The following is a 26,063-nucleotide window of genomic DNA, read 5'->3' on the forward strand; positions in this document are numbered from 1 at the left end:
AGTTCTTTAGACCTCCAGTGGAACATCTTCCATTACCACTGACTTCAGAGGGACCCAGGTGTGCCCAATGCACTGCATCTTGAGTAAGATGAGCTCAACATGAATAATGTTCTTATGCTCTCTGTGTAGACAGCTGTCCTGAATCAAGTGGGATTTTGGGGAGAGAATGCAGAATTAGGTAGAATAATATTCCTCTTTCACTGTAAACACTATAGCATTTTCAAATAACCTCCTTAAAAGATGACGTAAGGTGCTAAACCGAGGGCAAGGACCCATCTTCTGGCACCTCACCTTTCCTTCAGTATTTTATTCAGATTTTTTGAGTGACAGTGACTTGGAGGTACCAGATCCATGAAGAGTTCAGGAGAGCTGTACAGCAATGTTGCTCTTTATAATTAATTTTCTAGCCCTAATCCAGGTTTACACAGAAATAATAGATCAATGATGAATCCTCTTCTCTCGGGAGCCTGTGCAATATTGCACAATAATACAATCTTTTAAAATTATGAGAACAATGCCTCACTAATCTGATTGGTATTGGCCAAGCTAAATAACAGAAAAAGTGTAATTACAATAGAATTATATTGCAATTAAAATGTAATTACACTGTGGTGTTTTTTTTTTTTTCTAAATCAATAATTATTTCTGTTGATGTAATAAGAACATTAACTGCATGAGCGAATGGTTTATCTTAGCTCTCTGGTGTCCCTATGCTAGCTGAATTGAATATACAGCATTGCAGTGACATTACAGCTGCACTGTGAACCATTCAGTCACTTATTTTGCAAGACATGAAGGGGTGTGTGCATGTGTATGTGCTCATATGTAAAATAATACATGTAATACGTCCTATAATTACCAATTATATTATTACATTATCGTAAAATTATATTGCAATACTAATATATAATGTAATGGAGTATAATTATATTACATTTGTATTTGTGGTATTAAAGTGTGTCAGAGAACATACTTACCATAATTACACTGCAATTGCTCTTTAACAAGAGTGGAATTACAGTCATCATATTATGAAATATGACAGTGTTATCTTTATACGTTATTTGTATTACAGTACAACTTAGAGGGCCTTTTAATTGTTATCTGCTTAAGAAGATAGTGATCTTCCACTGGTACTAGGGAACAGACCTAGATAGTACAGGACTCTGGCTCAACAAGATTTTTGGCACATGGTCCAGGCATGGGATCTGGATCCCTATTTTGGAGTCCAGTTTCTGTCTTCCCATGAATTGTCCTCACTGAGCAGTGCTGCTGATGAATTTGTCCATGGAAGCTTATGACTCCTCCCAAAGACATGGGAACAGTAGTGGTTTATAAATGTGCCCATGAAAGCTTGTCTGCTTGTGCAGGACTAATTGGGACACTAAGATCTTTGGACCCCAGTGACTTGTCCAAAATCATGCCCTGTTGCAGATGCCTGTTTCCTTCCATGGATAGCTCAAGGAACCTCGAGTGGCCAGCTCAGACTTGCATCTCTGTCTTTCAGTCATCTAAGGATAGATCAAGTTAACACTTTCTGAGTATCTTCCAGGTGGTCCTGCCTACATTTTAAACATCAAAACCTAACGGTTAGAGCATTACTTCACCAAACTGAAAATTCCTATTTTCTCAAGTCTTGGGCAATTTCTACACTTCTCCTTAAAAAGGCTTTGGATAAAATGCACAGTATCCTTCTATATTATAGTCCAACCCACAAGTTCTAGTGGCAAAATCTACTTTATCTTCTCTTTCTGGCTCTGGGATCTTCCTGCATCCTCCCCTGGATCATTCCTTAGCCTTAAGAAGCTGATTTTCAGGTGAGATGAGGATGCTGAGCAGAGAGGTAGAGATGCAAGCACATATCTACACCAGCCCTGCTGCTGCTCTGGTGATCCCTGGCAGGGAGAAATTCATGACATGCTGCAGATTCGCCTCCCAGAGTGCATGCCAAAGCACTCCACCTTATATCAGAGGTATCCATTAGTCCTTCATCCCTTCATCTCAGTCAGGGGAGGCTGAGGTGGAGACCCTGGTGTCCCAAGGTTTCTAAGATCTGACCACTGCCCAATGGAGTCAAGACTCTTTGAAGTATGCAACCCTTAAGCTGCCTCGCCAAACCAATGCCAGAGGCTGAAATTGAAGCAGTCTTTCCTGATCATTTTAGCAGACAGGTTTGTAGATATGTGGGCTTTTCCCAGTTCAAAATGTAGGGGTCTCCTAATGAATAGCCACTGCCGTTATAGTTTATTTACTGCATTAAAATCTTAGTTTCTTGAGCAATGTATGTACTCTTGTGGCTTGGTCTGCCAAAGGCAGAAACAAGCAACCTGAATCAACATTTACTTTCTGCAGTATTTATGATTCACCAAAACAATTGCTCTTGGCAATTTTGCAAAGCAGGAACTTTATTTCAGTAACAATTAGTTGGACAAATATACTGTGATGTAGGTTTGGGCAAGAATGTGTCTGAGTGTGTGGGCTTCTTACAGGATATTCAAGGAGCTCCAAGCAGAGGAGGATGAATCAGGATGAATGAGCGAGAGAAAAATCAAGAAGATGCATAAATGAGGTCTTTACAGCTGCATGAAAACAATATGTAGGCATTGAGCTCAGGAATAAAAAGATGGATTCCTGGCCCCACTGACGTCATTGAGGCTTCTTGGATTTAGTGAGTAACTTTGGATCTATAATCAAAGACAGATGGTACTTATTTCTGAAGAAAATGGCTACAAACCATACAAGTAGATTCCCACACTGCTTGAGCTCAATCTAACTCCACTGATTACCAGAGGCCTCCTGAAACATGATGGCATCAAGGTATTAACTCTGGAGTTGCTGAGCATCTTCATGTCATTCTCATTCCTCTTTTCACATCCTGCATCCGTCGTTTTGCCAGTTACAGATCTTTAAAATTGAAGTCTTTCTTTTTCTTATTCATCTTCCCTGGTTTTTCACCAGCTTTTTGAGATTTTTAGATTCATACAGAAAGTCATCATTATTTGAGTCATTTGCAAAGTGGATAAAATGCTGAAAAGTACATGGCAGGGGATCAGCTGTTCCCATGGGCATGGAGAGGTAGAGAAGATAAGTAAAGGAGCCTTTTGCCAGGGGTAGACTTAGTGATGTGACATCTCTATCCTGTCCTAAATATTCTGAGGAGTTCGGAGATGCAGGGCATATTCAGGGTGATGTGCACAGCTAAACTCCGACAGAGAATACGATGTAGAGAGATGAGTTCTGTGTGATGGGTGGGAGAGTTGATACCTGTAGTTATGTTTCAAGAGCAGCAGATCTTGGCCTTCTAAAAGTCCCATTTTCCGTTCATCTGCCTTCGCTACTGTGACGCTAAATGCCTTTAGCCAAAGGGCTGGGGCACTTTTCCCATTTGTTTTTCTGGGCTCTCGTTCATCCAGCTCCTTCCTGAACCTGTAACGTGTGGCAGCACTTCTGCCTAGTTGTTTTTTAATTGGTATCAGTTTCCAATCAATCAGAACTCCAAAATCATGGTGTGAAGAGGTGCTGATGCTGCTTAAGATGAGTTTGTCCTCACCCTTAATGGCAGCTCAGGAAGGAGGGTAAGATTTACCTTACAGAGGGGTTGTGAGTAGACCTGACCAGTGATTCTGGTTTCCACTAGACAGAGACTGGGTTTGTATCATTTTGGTGGGAATAAAACTGACACTACTATCACTGAAAAGAAAAAAAAATGAAAAATATGGATCCTGCAATAACACAGCAACCCTCACATTCCTGGCATTCATTTTGGGTTAATGGAAGAAATTGCTATTGCTGAACTTTTTTACAAGGTTGCCAGGGTGTGTGGCTGGCCCTCCAAGTTCAGTGGTCTTTCTTGTAAGTTGGATGTGCTGGGAAAGCTTCTTGTAGAACTGGATTCAATCAAATTTTGCAAGACCAGAGACATTTTCAATAAAGTACACAGGGGTCACATAACTGTATTTTCTTGCTGAAATTTTGTTCTGCTGTAAAATTTGCTGCTGACTTGTACCTTTATTACCAGAGTTACACAATATGCTTCAAGATCTCCAGAATGGCTGGGGCTGTAGAAAAGCAATGTAGCAGTATTAGCTGTTTGCCACAGTCCATGTCCAGGATTGCTATGCTTTCCCTGCGGCAGGTGAACGGCAAGGAAACAAATAAGAATTTCACCGAGTGCTGTTAGGAGTGAGTGGGTGGACAGGACCGTTTTCACCAGGGTCCCTCTGACTAGCGTGGACCTGAAACAGCACTGTTTCTGCTCAAAATAGCATGCCACAGGCAGAGACATTTTGTTTTTGCTAAAAGCAAACAGAGTTGCTAAGAAACGAATATTACAGAGACGGAAATCCACAAAAGGTTTGACAGTTGCCGAATGGTGCATGCTGGATGGAGTGGCTTGTCAAACATGGCCATACAGATAGTGGAGTGCCAGCCAATTCCCTAGCTAGGCATGGCACTTGCAGCAGAAAACCCATAAGCTGTCCCTTACATCTTGCCTCCATCACTCACATTGCTGATGGGGACTGGCAAGCCAAGAGTGTAAGAGGGGCAGGGCACAAAAAGACCAAATAATTTACAAAGATGGAGAGACTTAGTGGATAACAGGCTTTGAAGGACATATGGTCCTGTGTCTCAAAGCTGGGAGCAGCAAAGGAGGTTAGTGAGTGGTTACAATGCTTCTCATCTTTGCTCCTAAAGGTCCAGTCACAGCAACACTCTCTTAGTACTTTGTTTCTTGGATCTCCAAAGACAAGTCGTGAAGTTGTGAGTGTGCCTCCATCATTCTTTACATTCTGGTTGTGGTGGTCATGGTGCCCCATTATGATGAGGATCAGTGACATGGTTGGTATCACCTTTCCCAGGGTGTAGGAACACCCCCATATGTTTAAGTTACTGTGGGGCCTCTGGAGATAGCATCACCTGTGCCTAGACAGGAGTCAGGTTTTTACCTCCACTATGTTCCACGTGAGGCAGTCAAATTTTAGCTACCCCAATTTCCTATGCTAAGAGAAGAGATCTTACGTAACTTCCTTGTCAGATGATGCATGACAGATGCACTGTACCCTAAAGGTAGCTGCATTTCATCATGTTTGTGACTGTGTGCATAGGGTTTCTCACTGAGCGATGCTTAGAGAGCAGTATGGATGGGAAAGGTTGCTGAAATATGAGACATTCAAGGGATTGCTGTCCCCTGCTGGGGCACAGTGCATGTTTTAAAGCTTGAGAAACTGGAGATGATCACTACCAGTAACAGCTCGAGAGCCATCCCTGCTCTCCAGTGCATTGCTGTTTATTGTTAGGTATTCTCTTCAGGAAGGTGAGCTTGAAGGAAAAGATGAAATATTAAAATAGAAGATAGAAGCAAAGCAAACTAACACTGAGCCGATCCGATTAATAAAGAATGCCAGGAATTGGTGTTAATTTGTGTCTGATTTAAAGTGCCTGGTGGGTGGAGAGAGAACAGCCCACAAGAAGCAGCTGGGCTCCTTTTCCATCCCCCAACCCTGCTGTTGGTGCGGCGTGATGGGGGAAAGAGGAGCACACAATCAGGCGATTCATCCCCACGCTGTTGCACTTTGCAAAGGCAAAGAAGAAGAGAGGAGAGGAGGGAGAGGGAGAGAGAAAAAGCAGCAATCCAGTTCTCATGAAAAGCATTGGCAGCAAACATTATGCTTCTGCTCGCCTAACCAGGACCAACCCATCCCAAGCATGTTTACCGGCCCTTTGTAAGATGCCAATGGGCAGCCCTGACAAACAGGAGGAGCTGGGTTAATGCTTTTCCTCATCTGGTTGTTTGGGTCAGGCACGCTGAGTGGTGAGGGGAGCACTCGAATCAGCCGTGGTGGGGCTGCCAGGGTTCATAGTCTTCTGTCAAGGCCAAAGTCCCCTATTTATGTGAGAGCTGAGTAAGGCAGAGACAAGCTCCTCCACTGATGTGGTTCCAATGCAAAGATCCACCTGACCCAAAAGAGGTGTACCTGGATCTCCTCCTCGTGGGGAGATCTCTACCACCCCTCAGTTCTTCCAGTGAAACCCCAGAGGACCAACCCTTTGCTGTTCATGTCCATTCACTCCCTCTGAGGCTATGTCTATCCTCATAAATAAATGAGGGATTAAATGCAGGCATGAGTGTGGTCTCGTGATCATCCAGACTGTTTAATTACTCGCATGCTCCCTGGTGCAATTTTGGCCCGAGACGGTGCCAGGACACAGTCTGGTAGATGGCTGAGCCAAGGGACTCTCTCCCGCAGGTCTGTGGGTTGAGGCCAGCCCGTTTCGCAGGGGACAACTGAGGTGTGTGGCTGCAAGCTGTGCCATGCTTGGCCCCAGAGCCAAAGAACAGCCCCTGCTCTGTTTCCTTCGGTAGTATAGACATAGCCTGTGGAGACAGACAGCAAAAGGGCAAATTAGCATTTAGTTGGCATGTGCATTTCTGTTCTTTATGAACAAAAGGAGAACCATCTGCTCATTGTGTCTCACACAGAGGTGGGGGCTTTCATTTGCAACAAACCTGCACTGGATTTCAGCCTGCCATTCAACTTGGAGATGCCGCAGGCCCTCTGGGTCTTGTCCTCGGAGACTGAGGATATCCACTGTGCCCCACTGTGCTGGGTCAGCCTACCCTCTGGGCAAAACAGGCCATGATCCTCATCTCCTGGCACCTTCCTAGAAGGACCACTCATCTCTCCTGCATTTCCTGGCTTACTGAGGGTGGTTTCTGGGTTGCACACGTGGGTTTGTCTTTGCAGGGCTGCTTGGGAACACCAGGGTCTGTGCATGCTGCTACCTTATGGCGAGGTTGCTCCGAACAGTGCTGGACTGGAAGCAGGAGGAGCAATCTTAAACTCTTTGTCTGGAGGAAATGGGAAGCATAAGAATTGCTTGCACATGCCTTTGTAGCTGAGGTGCCCTCCTAGGTCTTGGGTAGAAACCTAACTCTAAGCCCTGCTTGTTGTCTGCAGACCTCTAGCTCTCCTCCAGCTCTTCACTCCTGTCCTGTCTGCCTGTCCTCTGAGCCAGAATTGAACACCCATACAAATGAAGGAGCATGTGAAAATCACAGACTCCGCTGTCATCCCTGTGATGGAGCGTCATCCGAGTCCTTCTCAGAATAAATATAATCCATACTCCTTCAATCCTTCATCTTCATCAAGGCTGCACACAGACAGCTAACCCTAGCCCCAAACCAGCTTGTTCTCAGTGCCGCGCATATCACTCCGTAATGTCCTCCATCATCTCCCGTGGTTAAACAAAAGCCAAGGAAGTGAGAAGAGTCCTTTGCTTCCCAATAACTCCCATGTCTGCTGCTCAACAGCAAGCCATCTTCCCTCCTGTGTCACATTGCTCAAGGGTTCCTGAAGAGAAGACTGGAAAGGGGAGAAGCATACATCTCATTTATGCTAATCCTGAACAGTTTGTCATGAGGCTGATAAATGAGATGCAAGGAATAATCCAGCTCATTAGCGCCTGTGCTATGATTGCATCCCTCTGCTACCCTGTCTACGTTCAAGTATTTTAGGACTGGTTATAGGGGAGCTTAGAAAGTAGTCTCTGCCCAGAGGTGTCTTCAAGGAAAAGGAGGGGGTTCTCCAGGGAGCAGAGCGAGCAGGAACCCTTTGCTATCCAGCATGGTTAGCTCAGGCAGGGCACTGCGTGGATGTGGGCATGACACTTCCGAAAGGTTTATGTCTTGTAGGTCAGGGCAGATGACCATCCCAATGGCTGCCTTCCTAAGCACTGCAATGGCAGGCACCATGCAAGGCATAGCAGACTGAACAGGAGGACATGGATCAGGCCAAACTATTTTGTTAGGGGACTTTAACAACATGGATGTGACTTGTGACACTTCATTTGGTTACAGGATCTGGCTGTGGTTCCTTTAGCAGTATGGACATGTGTCTTGTGTCGTAAGAGTGGTTACTAATATCCCTGCACCTCTCCATAAAAAATGCAAGAATGGTCATTTAAGGAAGGAGCAAAGGTCACAGAATCATAGGGCAGTTTGGTTTGGAAGGTACCTTTAAAGATCATCTATTTCACTCACCTCCTGCCATGGCCAGAGACACCTTCCACTAGATCAGGTTGCTCAAAGCCTCCTCCAGCCTAGCCTTGAACACCTTCAGGAATGGAGCATCCACAACTCCTCTGTTCAACCTAGTCCTGTGTTTCACCATCCTCATCATAAAAATTTCTTCCTCATATCCAGTCTAAACCTACCCTCTTTCAGTTTAAAATGATTATGCCTTATTCTGTTGTTATAGGCCTTGGTAAAAAGCCTCTCTCCAACTCTCTCAGCCTTTTCTCATAGAAGAGGTGCTCCAGCCCTCTGACCATTTTCCTTGTCCTCCTCTTGACTGCTCCAGCAGGTCCATGTCTTTCCTGGGCTGGGGACCCCAGAGCTGAATGCAGTGCTCCAGGTGGGGTCTCATGAGAGTGGAGTAGAGGGGCAAAACCACCTCCCTTGACCTGCTGGCCATGCTGCTTTTGATGCAGCCCAAGACATGCTAGACTTTCTGGGCTGCAAGTGCACATTGCCAGCTCATGTCCCGTTTTTATCCACTGATATTCCCAAGTCCTCTGCAGGGCTGCAGAGAATCAATGCATTCACCCAGAAGTCTGTATCGATATTGGGGATTGCCTGACCCAGGGCCATCCAAGTCTGTACGGATGCACAATAAAAGACTGAAGGAAAGTCAAAGAAGTATACACACTTCTGAGACTGGCAGTTGCATCTGAACCATCGTGTTTAATAGCAACTGATGGACTGGTCCTCCACAGATTCTCTAATCCATTTTGGCACTCTTTTATACCTTTAGCCTTCACAGCATCCTCTGGCAATGAGGTCCCCAATTGAATTATGAGCTGTGTGAAAAAGTGCTTCCTTTTGTTTGTGTTCAGCTTTTGGGGTCAGTAAGGATGGCTTTCTGCGTCATGAGGCTTAATTCACTGCTTCTCCCCATGTCCCTTGAGAACCTTAGAAAGAACGTGCTGTAGAAGTGCACATATTTATCATTCTTTTGTTTTCTAAGTTCAGGTTGCAGACTTCTGCTGCTTCAAGGTCATGGCTATATCCAAACCCACTGAAACTTGGGGCTTCAAAGTGGATCAGATATGTTCCTGATTCTCTCCACGTTCTAGGTCGGTGCTCAACATGGTAGAAAGGACCCACATTCAGCTCAAGCTCAGCTATTTCTACCCTCTCCATGCCACTGGGAAGTTCCTGTTTACCCGTGTTAGCGTGGTATCAGAAGACTTCAAAGCCCCTCGTTTCAGACTGTGTGGAAGCAGCTGGAATCACTCCCATAGCTAGTGCAGTCCTATAGTTGAAGTTCTCTTATGCTGCTCACTCTGTGAAGAGTGAAAGTAAGACAAGGGTTGGTCACAGTTCTGGTTTTACTAAAAGAACCTGTGCTTCAGGTGTTTCTTGTAGCCACAGTCTGAATCTCCATCTTCCTCCTGCTGAGAGGTACAGGAAAACTGCAGATCTGAGCAATACCATCTTACAGTCCTTCTGTGTGCAATTTAAAGACATTCTTGCTGGGCACTGGAAACTGAATGCCTAAAATTATGAGCTGAATTCCTGTTTTCAGAAGGGGAAACATTCCCAATCCAGTTTTAACTGTGCTGAGACTGCAACATTCAAAAACGGAGCAGTGTATTTTCAGGGTTGCTGTAAAATTGGACCCTGATGTAGTCTTTTCCCAGCTGCTGCCTAGGAAATCTATCCCATCATTGGGGTAATGTCAATGTTGTTTGTTAGATGGGGAAACTGAGGCACAGTCATTGAGTGAGAGCACAAAACCGTGGCAGGATTCAGATGAGGAGCACACATTAAAACTTTCATACAAAGGCTTCTGGTTGCGGTCACCCCCTGTTGCTGATCATACCCAGCCATTTAAGGAGCTGGAGGACAGCAAAGTAGAAATCTATTTTCCTGATGCTGGAAGAAGCACTTGGACCTGAGGTAGTGCAGATCCTAGTCTGGGGGTGGTTACAAAACCAGCTACTTGGGTGTTCATCCTCTTTACCTTTGGCCAGCTGACCTCCAGGGTGCCATGGGGCAGCCAAAGGGCTGAATCCAGTAGGTATTCAGTCCCAGAGAGTATGGATGGACCAGGCAGGAGCAGAACTCCAAGTGCCTTGGTCAAGACACTAGCTTTTCCTTTATCCTCTGTAGCTAGCTCTGCACTAGTAACTTCAGAGAGCCAGAATATTGCCTGAAGCACTGTCCCATCCCTGCCTACACATCTGAGGATACTTCCTGGCAAGGTTTTGGCCACAGTCAGCAAGCACCACCCCAGACCATGCGTGGCCACAGTGCAGGAGAGAGCATTAAGCACTGCAACAAGGATGTTCTGCTTTTGAGGACAAGCAATTTAGCCACATGAATATGAGCTACGTCAAGGCTTTTGGCCTCAGTAGCCAGAAAATGAACCCTGGTGCATGTGTTTATGCAGGATGTGCCAGTGGCCAGCATCAGAACATGTGCTGAGCTCTGGCCTGTGTGTGTGCAACCCCGTGAATTGCAAAGCCCGATTTTGGATTTGCCAGCCATTGTTCTGCCCACGTCTGACCCTGCAAGTCTGAGCCTCAGCATGCACACACAGCCCCTGCCTGAACATCCCTTCTCCCCGGGGGCTCCCACTTAGCTTCCCAGCTTACGCCAGTGCTTTTAACCTCCAGCTGCATTTCCAATCAATCACATCCTGGTCTCCAGCACGAATGAATGGCGATGGAAGTGGTCTGGCTCCTGCCTGCTTTCTGCCGCTCATTAGGACGACCTTGCCCTCAGAGGCCCTCTTGTGTAACCCTCGCACCCAGGAGCAGGGTAGGAGCATAGGGGAAAATACCCCAAAGCATCAGCCTTGGAGCACTAACAGGCAGAAACAAGGCAAGAAGGGAAGTGGGACTTTTCTAGGATTTGCTGGTGTAGAATCCAGGGTGTTCCTGACAATGCCCATTGCTCCTCGGGTGGTACCACTAAATGGAGATGGATGGGAGCTAGGGCAGTCAAAGGGTGTGGGTGATGCTGGCGTGAAGGGAAGTCTGATCTTACTGGGATGAGAAGACTTGTATATTCCCCAGGGGGGGTGAGGAAATGCCTGGGAACAGTGTGAAGCAACAACCAGTCTGAACTCGGGCTGTACCTAACTGAGGTTTTAAGTCTGCTTTGGCAATGGGAAATGGAGGCAGAGAAAGATGTGATGTTATGATGACCACCATCAGCTGCCTTCTGTCAAGAACCCTGTAGATTCCTTGACTTTGCTATGCAATGACATCTAACCCATCCCGATGTCACGCAGTCCTTGAGAAACTCCCAGTCACGGTAGTAGTCTCAGCAGGCCATGCCAATAACATTGTACCTGCATGGAGGAAAGATGAGGACAAACACAGTTACAGCTCAGGCAGAAGTGATGTTTAGAAGACACCAAGTACACACATGACGTCTGTCTGAGGCTCTGTTGGGCCCAACAGAAGGTGCTGCAGAGCCCTAGGCTCACTTCCGTCGGGCAGCCACATCTGGGACCAGATGGAGCACATCTGGCCCTCCTTGTCTGCTGGGCTTTTCTCTACAGAAGTTTTACTGGGTCCTAGATTTTAGGGTTCAAGCCTTTCTGCTCAGTTGTCCCCTGATCTGACTCACTGAAAGAAAGATGCAGAGGCAGGAACTGAGCCTGACCTGCCTCCACCCCTGCCTGAGAGTTTTAGCTATGGGCCCATCTTCAATTAATGTGATCTGGAGCAGAGACTTTCACCTTTAAGGCTGTTAATCTCATTTTGGGATAAAATCCTAGTGGGTTGGAAATGAATCACCATCTTCAGCACTCTGCTGGAGGGTTTCAGATCACAGAGCACTAGAGAAAAGCAGAGGATGATTCTTACATCCATCTTTTCAAGTGGGAAAACAGAAGCATGGATTGGCAAAGATGCTTAATTGAGACTGTAGAAGTTCTGAAGCCAGGATTAAAATCTGGCCTCTGGCTTCCCCAATAGCATCTCCCCATCTGGCCAGTGCTGAAGGTGATCAGAGATGGGATGGTTCAGCCGAGGCTCAGGGTCTTTGGAGTTTCCCCATTGTTGTTGAAAGCCTTCCATTGCTACACATCACCTCCCAGCCCTCCCTTTCCCCGGATTCCCTCTTCCAGCCTTTGAAAATTGAAATGGAACTGGGATTCTGTCCCCACAAGCCAAACCCCACCACAGGATCAAATATTTCCCAACTTATTCATGCTGTTCCTGCAGGCTGTTACATGTCTGCTGGAGTCCACCCCTAAAGTGGGCGTTTTTCCAGGTTGACGCTGAGAGAAATTTGGGAAGAAGGATGCTAGTGTGTACAAACATCATTTATTAACACAGCAGACAGGTAAGAATCAGGTTTCCTCTGTACTCAGAAGACTGAGATGGATAGAGGCAGTAGGCAGTACATCCATCTTTACAGTGGTGGAGCAAATATGTTGGATTTTGAGGGGTCCATGCGGAAATATGCTTTTGGCAAGTGAAACAGCAGGAGGGGAGCAGAGCCAGACTCTTGTCTATCTGACCCTTGTCTGCTTTCCTTTGCTTCCTAATGGGGGTTGTCTGAGTTCAGTTCTCAGCATTTGGTCCAAAGGTAGATTTGGCCGGACCCAGATCGTGACCTGGGCAGCTCCAGTTGGAGCTGGTTTAACAGTCTTTCCAGGATATGGTCCCTGTCTGAAATGCCTCATCGGAGAGGGGATGTACACTGAAGTCAGAGTGAGACCTAAAGGATTTCCCAGTCCTGCAATACCCTCCAACCCATCCTCTGGCTCTTTCAGCTTCTCATTTTCACTAGATTCTGCTTTGCCAGAAAATAAGCACAAACCTCTGTAGACAAACTCTTTCGGGGGGGGGGGGGGGGGGGGGGGGGGGGGCGGGGCAGAGTCAAATAAATACTTGTAGAAAACAAAAGAGAAGGAAAACGGATCATTAAAAATAATACTAAGGGAAAAAAAAAACTGGGTTTGAGCACTGATTTTATGGAAGAGGCACTGCTCCAGGACTTTTCCAAACTCCATCCCTCCCTAGGTGCCATCCAGGGCTAACACCTCTCCTTGCACCCCAGCAGAGCTGCTGCAGTCAAACAGCCAGGTCCGAGCCCTTCCTGACTTCTCTGCTGCTGGTTCACAGCTGTCACCGTGTTTTTCTAGGCATTTCCACTATGCTTTGCTCACTCATCTCAGTAGCAAAAAGAAAATTTCCAAGCAGTTGCAGCAGTTTTTTTTTCCTGCTAGCAGTTCCTTTTGAATAAGGACAGAGCATACTCGTTTCCCATGTTTTATCAGAGTATCAAGAGACTGAGCTTTTTGGGGCCAGGTGGTTTTCTGCCTCTGGCAAAAGGGATATTTTGTTTGATATCTGGGAACTTCTTACAGGGAAATGGGAAGCCCCAGGAAAGGAGAATTAGCTTGATGAAAGTGGTTTTCACCCTGCTGCGATGTCAGTCATGCACCAAGGTCAGGAGAAGTAAAAGCAGAGGGAGATAAATCTTGGACATTAGCACATCTGGGTTGGTGGGCAGAGAGAAGGGAGTTGGGGCATGGCTGGGATAGGGGGGCAAATCAGGGTGAGGGTGTTGGGAGAGGTCCTACAGGCAGCCGTAGGAATTCATTGTTTTGATTTTTTTTTCTTTATTTATTATTATTATTCCTTTTTTCCACGGAGTGTGTGCATGTGTGCGCATGTGTGTGTATGTCTAAGAGTGCCCTCCATTGGCCACATGCAGGCTGCTGCGCTGAGAGCCCTGTGCCATCGGCACAGCCAAGGAAGGTGGTGGATGCACAACCAGGGAGCTTGTCCTTCCTGCGTGGGAAGGCGCTGCGCGATGCACAGACTCTGCAAAGCAGGGCACATTGCAGCACTGCCTGCATTTCACGAGCTCCTCCTGCTTGTGCAGAGCTGAAATCCCAATGCTGGGGCACAGCTGTAAAGTCAAACGCAGCATCTGGGAGATGTCAACCTGGCAGGTCTTGGTGGGACAGGGCAAATTGGCATGCAGGGCTATTCAGGCAGTCACAGGCAGAGTCAGGGGATGCCCTGATCCCTTGCTGCTCACACACATCCCATGCTGCCTGCAACACCACTGGTGAGCGTGGGGTGTTCTAGGGGCATACAAATGTGCAGAAAGCAAGCAGGGACAAGGAGGTGGTGGAAAACTCAGCCTCGGATCGTCTTTGTTTATCATTACTGCAGGAAGATAGGGTGCACCACCAAACACCTCACTATGGCTTGCAGATTCCAAAATTCACTGGGGCTAGTGCAAACTGGATGCCCAAACCCCCTGGACAGCCCTAGTACCAGGTGTGAGTCTGTCTCGCATTGTGTTTCTGAACTGTGCCTGCTCCAGTGGGTGGCAGGGTAGGGTGGCAAATACGCAGCAAGGAGGTAGAAAAAATTACTAGGGCTCTGCACAGTGGTGCGAGGGTGCAGGAGCCATGCCAGTGGCTCACATATCTTCATAACCCTCTGCTTCATGATCTCTAAGGTCTGCACAAGGTAACCAAGGCAGAAGGGCCATTCAGACCAAACTTGTCAGCCTCTTTCTATGAGATGCTTGAGATGAACAACTGCCTTCTGCCAAGGGCACACACACAAAAAAGACAAAATTTTTGCCCTTTGGTTTGTCCTTGGGAAATGCAGGCAAGGGACAGCCCAAGGTACTCCACGGTCACCTGCTATCCCCAAGCTTTACTCCAGAAAAGGTTTCTTTGCCAGACCCATCTCCCAGGCACAGGACTGGAAGGAAAGGGCAGGAGGGATGGCATATGTACTCCAAGCTGGAGCAAAGGGATGGGACTAGACGTGGATGTCTCCCAACACACAAACTTACCGAAATAGCCAGGCTACCTAGACACTAGCTGTGGCAACAACTGTGGGAATATGGGCAAATTTGCTTGTGTGCCATAGGAATGCGGTCTCCCACACTGGAATGATCTGTCTTTTCACACATTTAGTATCACTTCCCCAGCTGCATGCTGCAGCCTCTGGTATATATCCCCCTTGGGATTTTTTCTGGATTACAGTGTAGAAGGCAGATCTCTCTGCTGAAATGCAGCAGCCAGCCAACTGCCCATTGCATCTTCCCTCCCTGGGAGGTCCATCACGTGTTGAGCCAAAAATCCAGGTGTGAAGGGGGTTTTGTCTATTCATTTCTTCTGCTTTAAGGACTCCCACTTCAGCAAGGATTAGTTGAAGGAGAAAAAATATGTTTATGTTCCTTATGGCAAAACATTCCAGATGGGACTGCATTCAGGGGAAATCAATTCTGAGACCTAACAACCGTAACACAGCGTCCCATTAACAGGTCTGTTTAGTTAAAGTCTGTGGGCTTTTACGGTGCTTTTCCCAGGGAGGGTCAGTGAGGGGGTATGCATTTTGTGCTCGCTGCATTCTCATTCAGCACATCTGTGGCCAGCGTGAGAAAAACTGGGTTTGTGGAGGGCAGGAGGCTTGGGCTGAATCCCACCCGCTGAAGTCACCGTTAGGGACCGGATCTCCGGATCTTGAATCTCGGTGCAAGCCCTGTCTCCTAATCATCTTGTTGCTATGGAGGCACCGTTGGCTCCTGCTTCCAACCGGGAGAGGCAGGTTTCTTCACGGTCTGGACCAGAGGTTAAGATGATCCCTGTCTGGCTCATTGGTGTGAAGGTCAGAGAGATTTTGGCTTTGCAAAGGCCGTGCCCGCTTGCAAACAGTGCTCAGGCACAGCCCTACAGCGAGGGAGAGGGGAACCAGCAGCTCCTTCCAAAATCTCAGCTAAGCAATCACCTTCCACGTACCAAAGCTGATATTTAAGCCATTCACAGTCATTTGCAAGCAGCCCCTCCTGCTAATCAGGATGACCTCTCTGCAAATTTGCAGGACGTTTGGTTGATGCCTGTGGTTTTTGTTGCAAGTGGCTGCTGCTTTGCATCCCCTAAGCAGGTTGCATTCCCGAAATCTGGCCCCGGAGGCAGGCCGGATTCTGGCACAGGGAGATTTGCACTGCAGAGCTTTGTAAGCTGGAGGCCACTGTCAGGAGTGGGGACCTGACTTTTAAAAAATTTAAGTGCATATGCATTTGGACTCCATGCTGATTAATGTCAGGTCTAACAGACACTCAGGAATCTACTGGCAGAGGCTACAATGATTTGAAACTTGGATGAAACACAGTTTGCAAATAGCAGATCTGTCCTAACCCTTTCCTCCCCAGAATTTTTTTTTTTTTTTTCAGAAGAGGGGGTATGCAGAAACAGAAGTTTTCTATAGAGCAAGGAGAGAAACCAAGAAGTGAATGTGGAGATGCATTTATCTTCTTATCTCTTCTGAGATGCACAGGGTGGTCTATGGACTTCATCTCTGATTTTTCAGTCTCTCCTGGGATTGTATTCAGCTACCTGAATTGTAGATTTGCTGGGAATTTGTATGGCTGCTGTGAAAGCTTCCTCTGTTTGCAGTCTGGGAAGACAGACCCTGGCAGCGTGGTGGGAGATGACAGGACTGGGGATGAGTCGTGTGGGGACCATGGGGTTGTGAAGAGGGTCAATGGCTGCAACACAGAAGTGTTTTCCCTCCTCCCTTGCAGCAGGTGCCCCTCTCCATAGACTTTCACCCTAATTCCTTCCTGGCAGCGCCACCTGGGTCCTTGATCACCGAGACACACATCCCAGATGATCTGAATTATTTTGGCTTTCAGCCTAGGACCATGTTAGCATCTCAGGAGTTAGGCTGCTTGCACTCACGCTTCAATGCAGAGGCCCTGAGCACTTGATTTTCATGAACCTGTAGGCACCGGAGGTTCCTGAAATCAAGGCAGTAGTCTGACTTGGTAGGGGAAACCACCCTCCCAGGAGTCTGATTTGTCCTTTTGAACCTGGGCAGCAGCCCTGTTTTAAAGGCAGCAAGGGCTGCAGGGCCAGGGCAAGCCTCACTTATTGGGGAAACTCCTGATTTGCGCTACCTGGGATGAGCCAAAAACGGCAGGAAAGGAAATGGCTGGAAAGATGGGAAGGAAAAGGTGCCATGGCTGTATGCCCAGCAGCAGAAGCTCTGCCCCATACACTGAGGGTCTGCCCCTCCTGCCTGTCAACCCCGCATCTACTAACAGGGCCCTTCCCCAAATATGGAGTATAGCATATTTGCTATATATATAGCAAATATATATATATATTTACTTATATGCTATATATATATATATACTTATATGCTATATAAGTATAGCAACTATGGGGTATAGCATAGAAAGGGGGTACAAGATGGAAAGAGTCCTCCTACTGATGGCTTTTTCTCAGTTTTCTCCTCCTCTGAAAAAAGGAGAGATAGAGAGAAGGGAGCACAGGGGAGTCTTCTTGGTGGGGTAGGAAAGAGGGAGACTTACAAGAGTAGTGAGGGTGCAGAAGTCCCTCGGGAAGGGGTCTTGGAGGTTGGGGTGGAAAGGGGATCTGCGCTACAAAGTGTTGCAGGGAACAGGTCCCATAGGGCAGTGCAGGGTGGATGTTACTTTCGCAGAAGGGGCTCTGTGAGCTGAAGGAGATCGTGGGGCTGGCCGGGAGGACTCTCACACTCTGCAGGTGCTCTATGCCCAGCTACAGGACCACAGGCTTTGGGGTGTCCTGCACACAGGCAAAGTGGCTGCCAGATGTGGGAAGACTTAAAATCCATCTCTACCAACCTTTTTTCCTCCTTTACTGGGTGTTCAGCTCCTTCCAGCCCTGGCCTCCTGTCTGGACTCAGGGTTAGAGTTGGAGTACTGAATAATGATTCTGTTCCCCTGCACTGGGTTGGTGGAAATAGAGGGAGAAGAGAGAAAAGGAGATAAAAGAAGCAAAACAGCAAGGAGTGTCAGGAGGAAGGGAGGAGGCAGAGCCCAGCTGCCCATGCCAACCTCCAGCCCAGGTGCAGCATGAAGGCTGCACTGAAGCAGCATTCTGGCTCCATTGGGATGGAGAGGGGTGGAAACTCCCTAAAACAGAGATCAGTGGTGTTTGCTTCGGGGAGATGGTTAGAAATCACCGCAAAGGTTCTGCTCAGCTCAGCAGAAGGGCGCAGCGTGGGCAGAAGGCACTGGGAGAGCAGGGTCACAGCTATGTTGTCCCCCACTGTGAGTCACAGCTGGACTGTTCCTGGGGGTTAGGACATCCTGGAGGTGGGGACACCCCCAAACCTAACAAGATGTGAGGCTGCAACTTCCCCCAGTAAGATGTGCTGGGACTGGAGATGCTGTGTGGATTCTCAGCCTTGAAAATGGTTAATAAAAAGTAAAACCAAAACCGAAAAGAAAAGAAAACAAAACAAAAACAAACCATCACCCAAACCCCCAAATTCCAAATCTTTTCTCTTTTTCTCCCTTTCTCCTTCCCTTCCCTTTTTTTCCAGGTGTTGTTTATGGCCACAGGAGGGAGCTCAAATCCAGACATGGGAGGATTGGCTTGATTTCGGATCCAGAGCCACTTAAACTCTCACTTTTCCTCTAAGCTGGTCCCTGTTATGTTCAGGATCTGGCACCTGCTTGACATTTACTTTGAGTTCCAGAGGACCAGAGACCTAGGATGAGGAGCATTGGATCTGCCCTGAACCTGCTTTTGGTATCGCCACTCTACTTTGTGTGGACCGTGGTCGCTCTGGACCTGGCACAAACTCCCTGCACCACTTTGGTCCAGGGGAAATTCTTTGGGTATTTCTCCTCCTTTGCCGTCTTCCCGTTGAACTCCTCTCTCTGCTCTTGGATTATCCAGAACCCTGACCCTCGGAGGTACACTTTGTACATGAAGATCCTAAAACCTACTGGCATATGTGACCACCAGCACATCCGCACCTACCAGTTCGACTCTTTCCTGGAGTCCACCCGCACTTACCTGGGCATGGAGAGCTTCGACGATGTGTTGAAGCTCTGTGATGGGTCCACCCGCTATGCCTTCCTCCAGTCCAACAAGCAGTTCCTCCAGATGAAGCAGACCGCACCACCAGGGGTGGAGAGTTGGCCTGTGCGGTGGAAGCCCACAAAGGCTCAGGAGCGGGACTTCTCAGTGGAGTACCTTGTGGTGGGCAACAGGAACCCTAGCAAAGCTGCTTGCCAGATGCTCTGCAAGTGGCTGGATGCGTGCTTGGCCATCAGCAGCAGCTCCCACCCATGCGGCATTATGCAGACCCCATGCTCTTGCTCAGGAGGGGAGGTCCTAGATCAGGCCAGCGAGATCCTGGGGCTCACGAGGAAGAAGGAAGACTGCTATAAGGATGGAATTTACTTGGAGAACTGCATGAGCAGCCCCAAGGACAGCAGCGGAGTGGATTTCCTGGGTGAGTGGAGGGCTGCTGGGGGTGTTTGGGAGGGAGGGCTGGTTGGGCTCTCCTCTCCTGGGTCTCACACTGTCCCCATCACCTCCGTGTCTGAGTCTGTAGATGCTTGGTATGAAAACCTTATTTCTTAATTGATACGTAGGTCTGGTAAACCTCGGTGGCTCCTTATGAGCCTGTGACAGGAATTACAAAGCAACTTCCCCTAAATATACCCCAAATTGTTTCATTCATTTCCAGGGCTTGTGCCTTGCTTGTTTTACTTCTGCAGCCTCACAGCTGCTGAGGGAAGATTCTTACCTGAGGGTGAGCAGTTTTCCAACGTAATTACCGATGTCCTAAAAAAGGCAGGAGCCAAGCTGCCTCCCGAGGCGGGCTGCACTCAGCAACGCTATCAACCATTTTAATTCATGGGGAAATCTTAATTCTCAGGTCTAGTTCAAGGAAAAGGCAACAGAAGACACTCTTATTTTGTTTTAAGCCTCATTTTCCTTTTGGAGGCTTTCAGAAAGAAAACTCACTATGCTGCTTCTGTGGGGTTACTTGGTGATTTGCTGGGGCTCATTCCTCAGATATTTCATAACTGTTTTGATGATGATCTTGAGTACGGTATGGGCTGGAAAGGGACTAGGGAGGTGAAAGAGGCATGACAAAAAGGGCTATGAATAAAGGTGAGATGCCTCTGAAGTCTGACCTGGGCACTGGTCTGGGGAAGGAAATGATCCTTCCAGAGATCTGACATGGTATCTGCTGGTGCTACAGTACCGTGCAAAGCAGAAGAGAATTGTGTGTGTGTGTGTGTGTGTGTCTAAAAGTGAACCCTTTATTTCAGCACCTGTGTCAGATCTGCTCTATGCGTTTATTCTCAGCTCCCATCCCACCTGCCAGCAAGCAGGTTATGTAAAGCAGAAGTGTGATGCTAAATAGGAATCTGGGCAGCTGGGAGGGCAGCCCCCAATTTGGCGAGGTTCAGACCCATGCCTGACCCCCACCCCAGGGTCTCATCTTCTTCAGGTGCTGGACTGAAATGTCCTCTGCCACCAGGAGAAAGCTGTCATCTGTCTGGGTCTGGACTTTGTGGCTTTTGCAGCCACCCCCAGTCAGGGGGGACTTTCTCAGGGTCGGGGGAAGGAGGCTAAATTTGCTTGCAGTAGGAAGGAGGTTACCAGGCACAGGTCCAAGCTGTGCAGCATGATTTTCTTGCAGACCGCAGTCTGGCGTTAGCTGAGAGATTAGTATATGATCAGGTACTAGTGCTTTCGTCGGTGTATTTTAGGGGAGATTTTGTTTCTCACTGATCTGTGAATCAATACGTGGAGGCACGCAGCACAGCCATAAATCCTGCAAATTAGTTCTTCAGCCGTGCCTCCCTCCCTGGCTATGAGCACACAGTAATATTCGCTTTCCAGATTTTGGATTTCTTTGCAATGCCCTTTTCTCCTGTGCAAACAGCTTGTGAGGAGTACCGTGTTGGCTGCCTCCTTGGAGTGATGCGAGCTTCGTTAAATCATGTGTCATGCCTTGAATTTGCTGATTGGATGATTTATGCATTCAACCCAAGCAGCGTGACCTTTTTCATTGGAACCAAAGGTGAAATTTGAAATGAGATTTTCAACAAATCCTGAAGCATTCAAGCTTAATATTGGCTTTTGTAAAGATCTCTCCTAGTCCAGCTTGAGTGCTTGAATGTTCCCAGAAAATAAATACGAAAGAGGCTCAAAGGTGGCTGAATCAAAATCCTTTTTGGGTGTCAAATATTTGTGAAGAGTGTAGATAATTTTTTGCTGGCTGCTCACAACTGCTTTGTATTGAAAATACAGATTTATCATCTGCACTGGTGGGATGCCATCTACATGGAAACGATGCTTGCAGGGTGCCCGGCCTCCCCATGTGCTGCTCTGTCTGTCACTGTGTCTGTTTTGATTTTTGCAAAGGCTTGATCAGGAAGATGGAGGCGAGATCCAGTTTGGGCAGAGAGCCAGCAAACCCTTAACAGCATTTTGTGGGTGGAATATTTTGATAGGGTTCCTGATTTCCAAGTGCTGATGCTGGTTATTTGGTTATTGCTGTCGTTGTTGTCCTGATTGTATTTGTAGCATTTTTTTTTGCTTACAAGCCTTTTTTTCCTTTTCTCGCCCCCTGCCTCCCACAAGCCCCTTGCTGCTTCCTGAGTCATTTGTTGTTTCTGGACCTGTCTTGACACCTCTGCCTTTGAACAAGGGTACATTTATGTGTTGTACTAATCTAGTTTGATGATTTTCGAGGCACACAAGGAATTGCCAGATCCCAAAATGTGGAGCCTGACTTCCCCTGATGTGCCTTTTCTATACCTTGGATTTTTCCAAAGGAAATGGATGGGTGCAGATCTACAGAGGCTACAATGAGATGCTGCCTCGGAAGCAGCTGTGCTTTGGCTCACAGTCTGTGGGTGAGATCCCTTTGAAAAGGTTCACTCCCTGTCCCTGGGCACTGGTATGCTGAAAGACGAGAGCACACCTACTTGGCTGTGTGCTAGATTAGGTGGTGTCTGAAGACACTCAAGAGCAGGCTGAGAATAGATCTGTTAGGCTGAACGTTGGCTTTGGTGGCCAAACAGCAGAGCTGGGAGTTGAACTTCTGCTACTGACCCTGACCACAGATCTCCTGGCCACAACTGAGAAGTGTGCACACTGACCCTGTTGCTCCAGGGCTACTGGGGCACTCAAGGAACCAAACTGACAGCCTGATTTCACTCAAGGGCAATGAGTTTACACTTGGTTCAGGTACATAGGGATGTTTCTGGCCATTTATGAGGGACTTCACAAACTAATTCTGCCAAAATGACCCTGCCTTGCTGCAGCATCTGCTTTTCAATGTCTGGAGGTAGGAAAGACCACTCCAAATTTGTTTCCCAAGTTTAGTGAGACACCCTCTTTGCACTTGCTGTCCCACACAAGACATTGCAGAGGTTACAGCAGGCGGTGGTGGGCAGAATCTGTCAGGGTATAGAGACTGCAGGAGATATTTCAGTGTCTTGCTGCACATGGAACTTTTCCTTGTTATCAGCAAGACAGGCTTGGAAATGTGTTGGCAGCAGCAGCTCACCCCTCACATTTCCCATCCCTGCTGCAGCTACGTTCAGCTGCTACTCCTGGAAGGCTTGAACAGGGGATTTTTGCTAGGACAAGACAATTCAACAGGGGAACTATTTTTGGCCAGTATCAGGTCTCCCTTGGCTGATGCGGGCAACATGGGAAAAATGTGGCAGCTGGTTCTAGGTCCTGACGTTTAGAGGCTAACACTCTTTCAAGAATGCAAGTTGGCATTCCTGCAGTAGGGTCCCACACCAGTTCTGGGTAGGACACCAGGGAGCTGAAGATGGGAAAGCTTCCTGAAACGCTGGGCATTGGGACTTCATGGTCTGAAACCCTAGTGACCTTCCCAAACATGAGCTGGCTTCACTGTAACCAGAGCTAGAGCTTTAAAAGGGACACGGAGGATGTGACACTGTAATGAGAGAAGGTTAAATGTCTGCTTAAGTGCTGTGCTGAGTTAGGCACTTAATGAATGTCTAATAAGTCTTGTCTCCACATAATCTGTTCCTGGAAGGCCATTGCAATGCTGTCACATCTTGATAGCCCAAAGAGATAACCAGAATGCTCTGGTCCTTTGGCTCCACATATCCCCATCTTGGAGGGGTCCAAGATGCTGACTGCAAAACAGGGTTAAATGTGTGTCCCTGAAATATATTATTTGCTCTTTGGCAAAGTAAATGGCTCTAGGGCTGGAGGGTTTTTTATGATGAACGAGTCTGATTGGTTTCATGTCTTGACCAGAGAATTTCACTAATGCATTCCAACTAAAAATCTTGAAACTGAGATTTAAATGGACTTTCTTAATTTTCAGAAAATGGAATCAAAATATTGCTAGTCTGAAATACTGGGAATTTTCCTGCCTTTTCTGTTAATCTTTTCCATTCATTTGTTGTCCCTTTTGCTCTGAACAAATGCAGACCCTCCTTCCTCACACATGCTCATCACTTAAATTCTTTTTGTTAGTGGTGTTTCATCTTACAGCCTGTATATGTTTTTCTACCTCTGTCTGCTAGATTAAGAAGTCTCTACGTTCTCTACTGTTTGGAGATGCATTTATAGGCACATGAACAAGTTGCTTCTTAACCTCTGTTGCATTAAGTAAGCTGAACTCCATAAATCTCTCAGTGCTGGACACATCCTCCAAACCTCAGTTGCTGTTGGGAAGCTTTGCTTCATGCTTCTCCAGTTCTGCTGGCCAAAGCATGATGTCTCCTCAGCAGGGATGAGCTTCTGCCTGGACTTAGGGCTGAGTGACTGCTGAAGGGGGTCTGTGGTGTAGAAGAGGAGCCAGAGGCATCTCTATGCAAATGAATCAACTGCCATCCTCCTGCTGCAGGAATCTTGTTGTATGGCACAGCTCTCCTCCCTTTGAATCTCCCCCAGGGCAGAAATAACTTTGTAAGTAATTTCTTGTGTTTGTGGTGAGCTTTAGTGACCATGAAGGCTCAGAGATTGGTCAAGAGCTGTGAGGGATTGCCCAGGGGCAGGGTCTCAAACCTATCCTTGCCTTCAGCTCCTTCTTAGGACACAGGCTCTACTCCTCCAGCAAGAGTCCCCCAGGCACAAACAACAGCTGAGCTTGCAGAGAAATGTGTTTAGCTTTGGATTTGCCTTGGTTTGGTTTTGCATTTGCCAAGCAAATGGCAAAGGGAGTTGGATGGGTACATTTTCATTGCCTCTACTTCCTTCTGGCACGGATTTATTGAGTGTGCTTGGGGAAGGTGTGCTGCTTTCCAGCTCCTCGCTTCTCCATCTGTGTTTGCCCCTGCTGTCTAGTCTGTACATCCTTGAGAGCAGAGTGTGGATACAGTGAGAGATCACCAGCAAAACACGGGGCAAGGAAAGGCTGGTTTCTGCTCATGTGTAAAATTTTCCTGTATTACCCTGCTAAAATCACAGGGGATTGTGTGTGACTTCTCCCCAGGTTAAGTCCAAACCTCAGCAGCTGTGAACAAGGGCTGACACTACTTCACAGCTCCTGGAGAAGGAGGTTGAACAGACCCTGACACCTGGCAAACAGGACACCTTGTCTCCTGCAGTGAATCCCTGCTGGACCCAATGTCTCTTGCATGCAGTCTGTAGGGTGTTTTATGGGTGATACAAGTGTGGGTAACTCCTTCATGGGTGCTGAAAAGGGGGTTTCTAACTCAGTTTAAACACTCAGATCTCTATGACCTGCACAAGTCCTGCCTGGCCCACTGCTTTACTGTGGGGTCATTAAAGACTTTAAAATTAGAATAGAATAAAACAGAACAGAAGAATAGAATAGAATAGAATAGAATAGAATAGAATAGAATAGAATAGAATAGAATAGAATAGAATAGAATAGAATAGAATAGAATAGAATAGAATAGAATAGAATAGAATAGAATAGAATAGAATAGAATAGAATAGAATAGAATAGAATAGAATAGAATAGAATAGAATAGAATAGAATGGAATGGAATGGAATGGAATGGAATAGAATAGAATATTTTCAGCTGGAAGGGACCTGAAACAATCATCTAGTCCAACTGTCTGACCAGTTCAGGGCTGACCAAAAGCTAAAACATGTTATTAAGGGCTTTGTTAACCGAATGCCTCCTAAACACTGACAGGCTTGGGGCTTTAAACCACCTCTCTAGGAAGCCTGTTCCAGTGTGTGACAATCCTCTTGGTAAGTAAATGCTTCCTAATGTCCAATCTAAACCTCCCTGGTGCAGCTTTGAACCGTTCCCATGCATCCTATCACTGGATCCTAGGGAGTATTAGGCATGAGTGTAAGAGTACTGGGGTCCTCTCAGTGGCAGAGCAGAGATTTCCCGTGTCCGCGTCACCGTTACAGCACTAAATTCACTCGTGCATGCATCTACATGGAGATGCCCTATTTAGGAGATGCGGGAGGGATTAAAATGAGAAAAATAAAGTGATTGTGAACCCAACAGCTTGTGGACATGATCACAATGCAGAAACATCAGCAATTATGGTCTGAATGAGCTATTGTTGTAGCAGGGAGACCAAAGGTGGAATTTACATCCAGTTGCTGAGGGAGTTTCACAGGCAACTACTCCCATTATTGCTATGAGGGGACCTTTATGGGTAATTTAATGAGTGGCAGCCTGGTGAAAGGCTCAGCTTTTCAGTTTTGCTTTTTTTTTTTTTTTTTTTTTAATTTGCCATTGTTTAACATCCTCTCATATTCAGGACCCATAGCAGCAACCCAAAATGTTTTCTGTGGGAATACAGGGTGAAATTTAGATTCAGGGAAACAGACACCAGATTCAAAATCATCACATCTGCAGTGTAGTTTTACAACTGTAACTGCTGAATATGAGAATGAGGTTGCTAATGTCTCAGAAGGGAGGGTACACAAAAATAGTCCTGACCCTTTTTACCACCCACCCTGAATATCTGGTGTATTTAGGTGATGGGAGCAGGCTGAAAAATGGAAAACATTGTCTTTCCAAGGGGAACTGGATCCACAGGGTTTTTCAGGTGCCTGATTCTCCTTTGCAGTGCCTGACCTCCATGGGTTTCCCTGTCAGTGAGCTCTCTGACCTGACAGATCCTGTCTTTCATGATGGATACAGCTCTGGGGTTTCTCTCAGGTTTCCTTGAAAGGGAGCTTTCTCTTTTTCAGTGCTGGTTTCCTCTATCCAGATGCAGTTCCCAAAAACTTTGGGTGAAGCCAGAACTTAGCAGAGATGACACTTGGTCCATCTG

The 26,063-nt window shown here is 47.0% G+C and overlaps 1 protein-coding gene across 5 annotated transcripts in view; it reads left to right on the forward strand.

The window, feature by feature from the left end:
- ADGRB1 (adhesion G protein-coupled receptor B1) overlaps nucleotides 1-26,063 on the forward strand; it is a 294,498-nt gene that overhangs the window by 68,227 nt on the left and 200,208 nt on the right. For all 5 annotated transcript variants that reach the window (XM_040588096.1, XM_040588098.1, XM_040588097.1 and 2 more), the window contains exon 2: nucleotides 18,370-19,290. In XM_040588096.1, the coding sequence (XP_040444030.1) occupies nucleotides 18,543-19,290 (748 nt within the window). In that variant the 5' untranslated portion in view covers nucleotides 18,370-18,542. The remainder of the gene's footprint in view (nucleotides 1-18,369; nucleotides 19,291-26,063) is intronic.

This window comes from Falco naumanni, chromosome 3 (genome assembly GCF_017639655.2).
Source record: "Falco naumanni isolate bFalNau1 chromosome 3, bFalNau1.pat, whole genome shotgun sequence".
Classification (NCBI taxonomy): Eukaryota; Metazoa; Chordata; class Aves; order Falconiformes; family Falconidae; genus Falco; species Falco naumanni.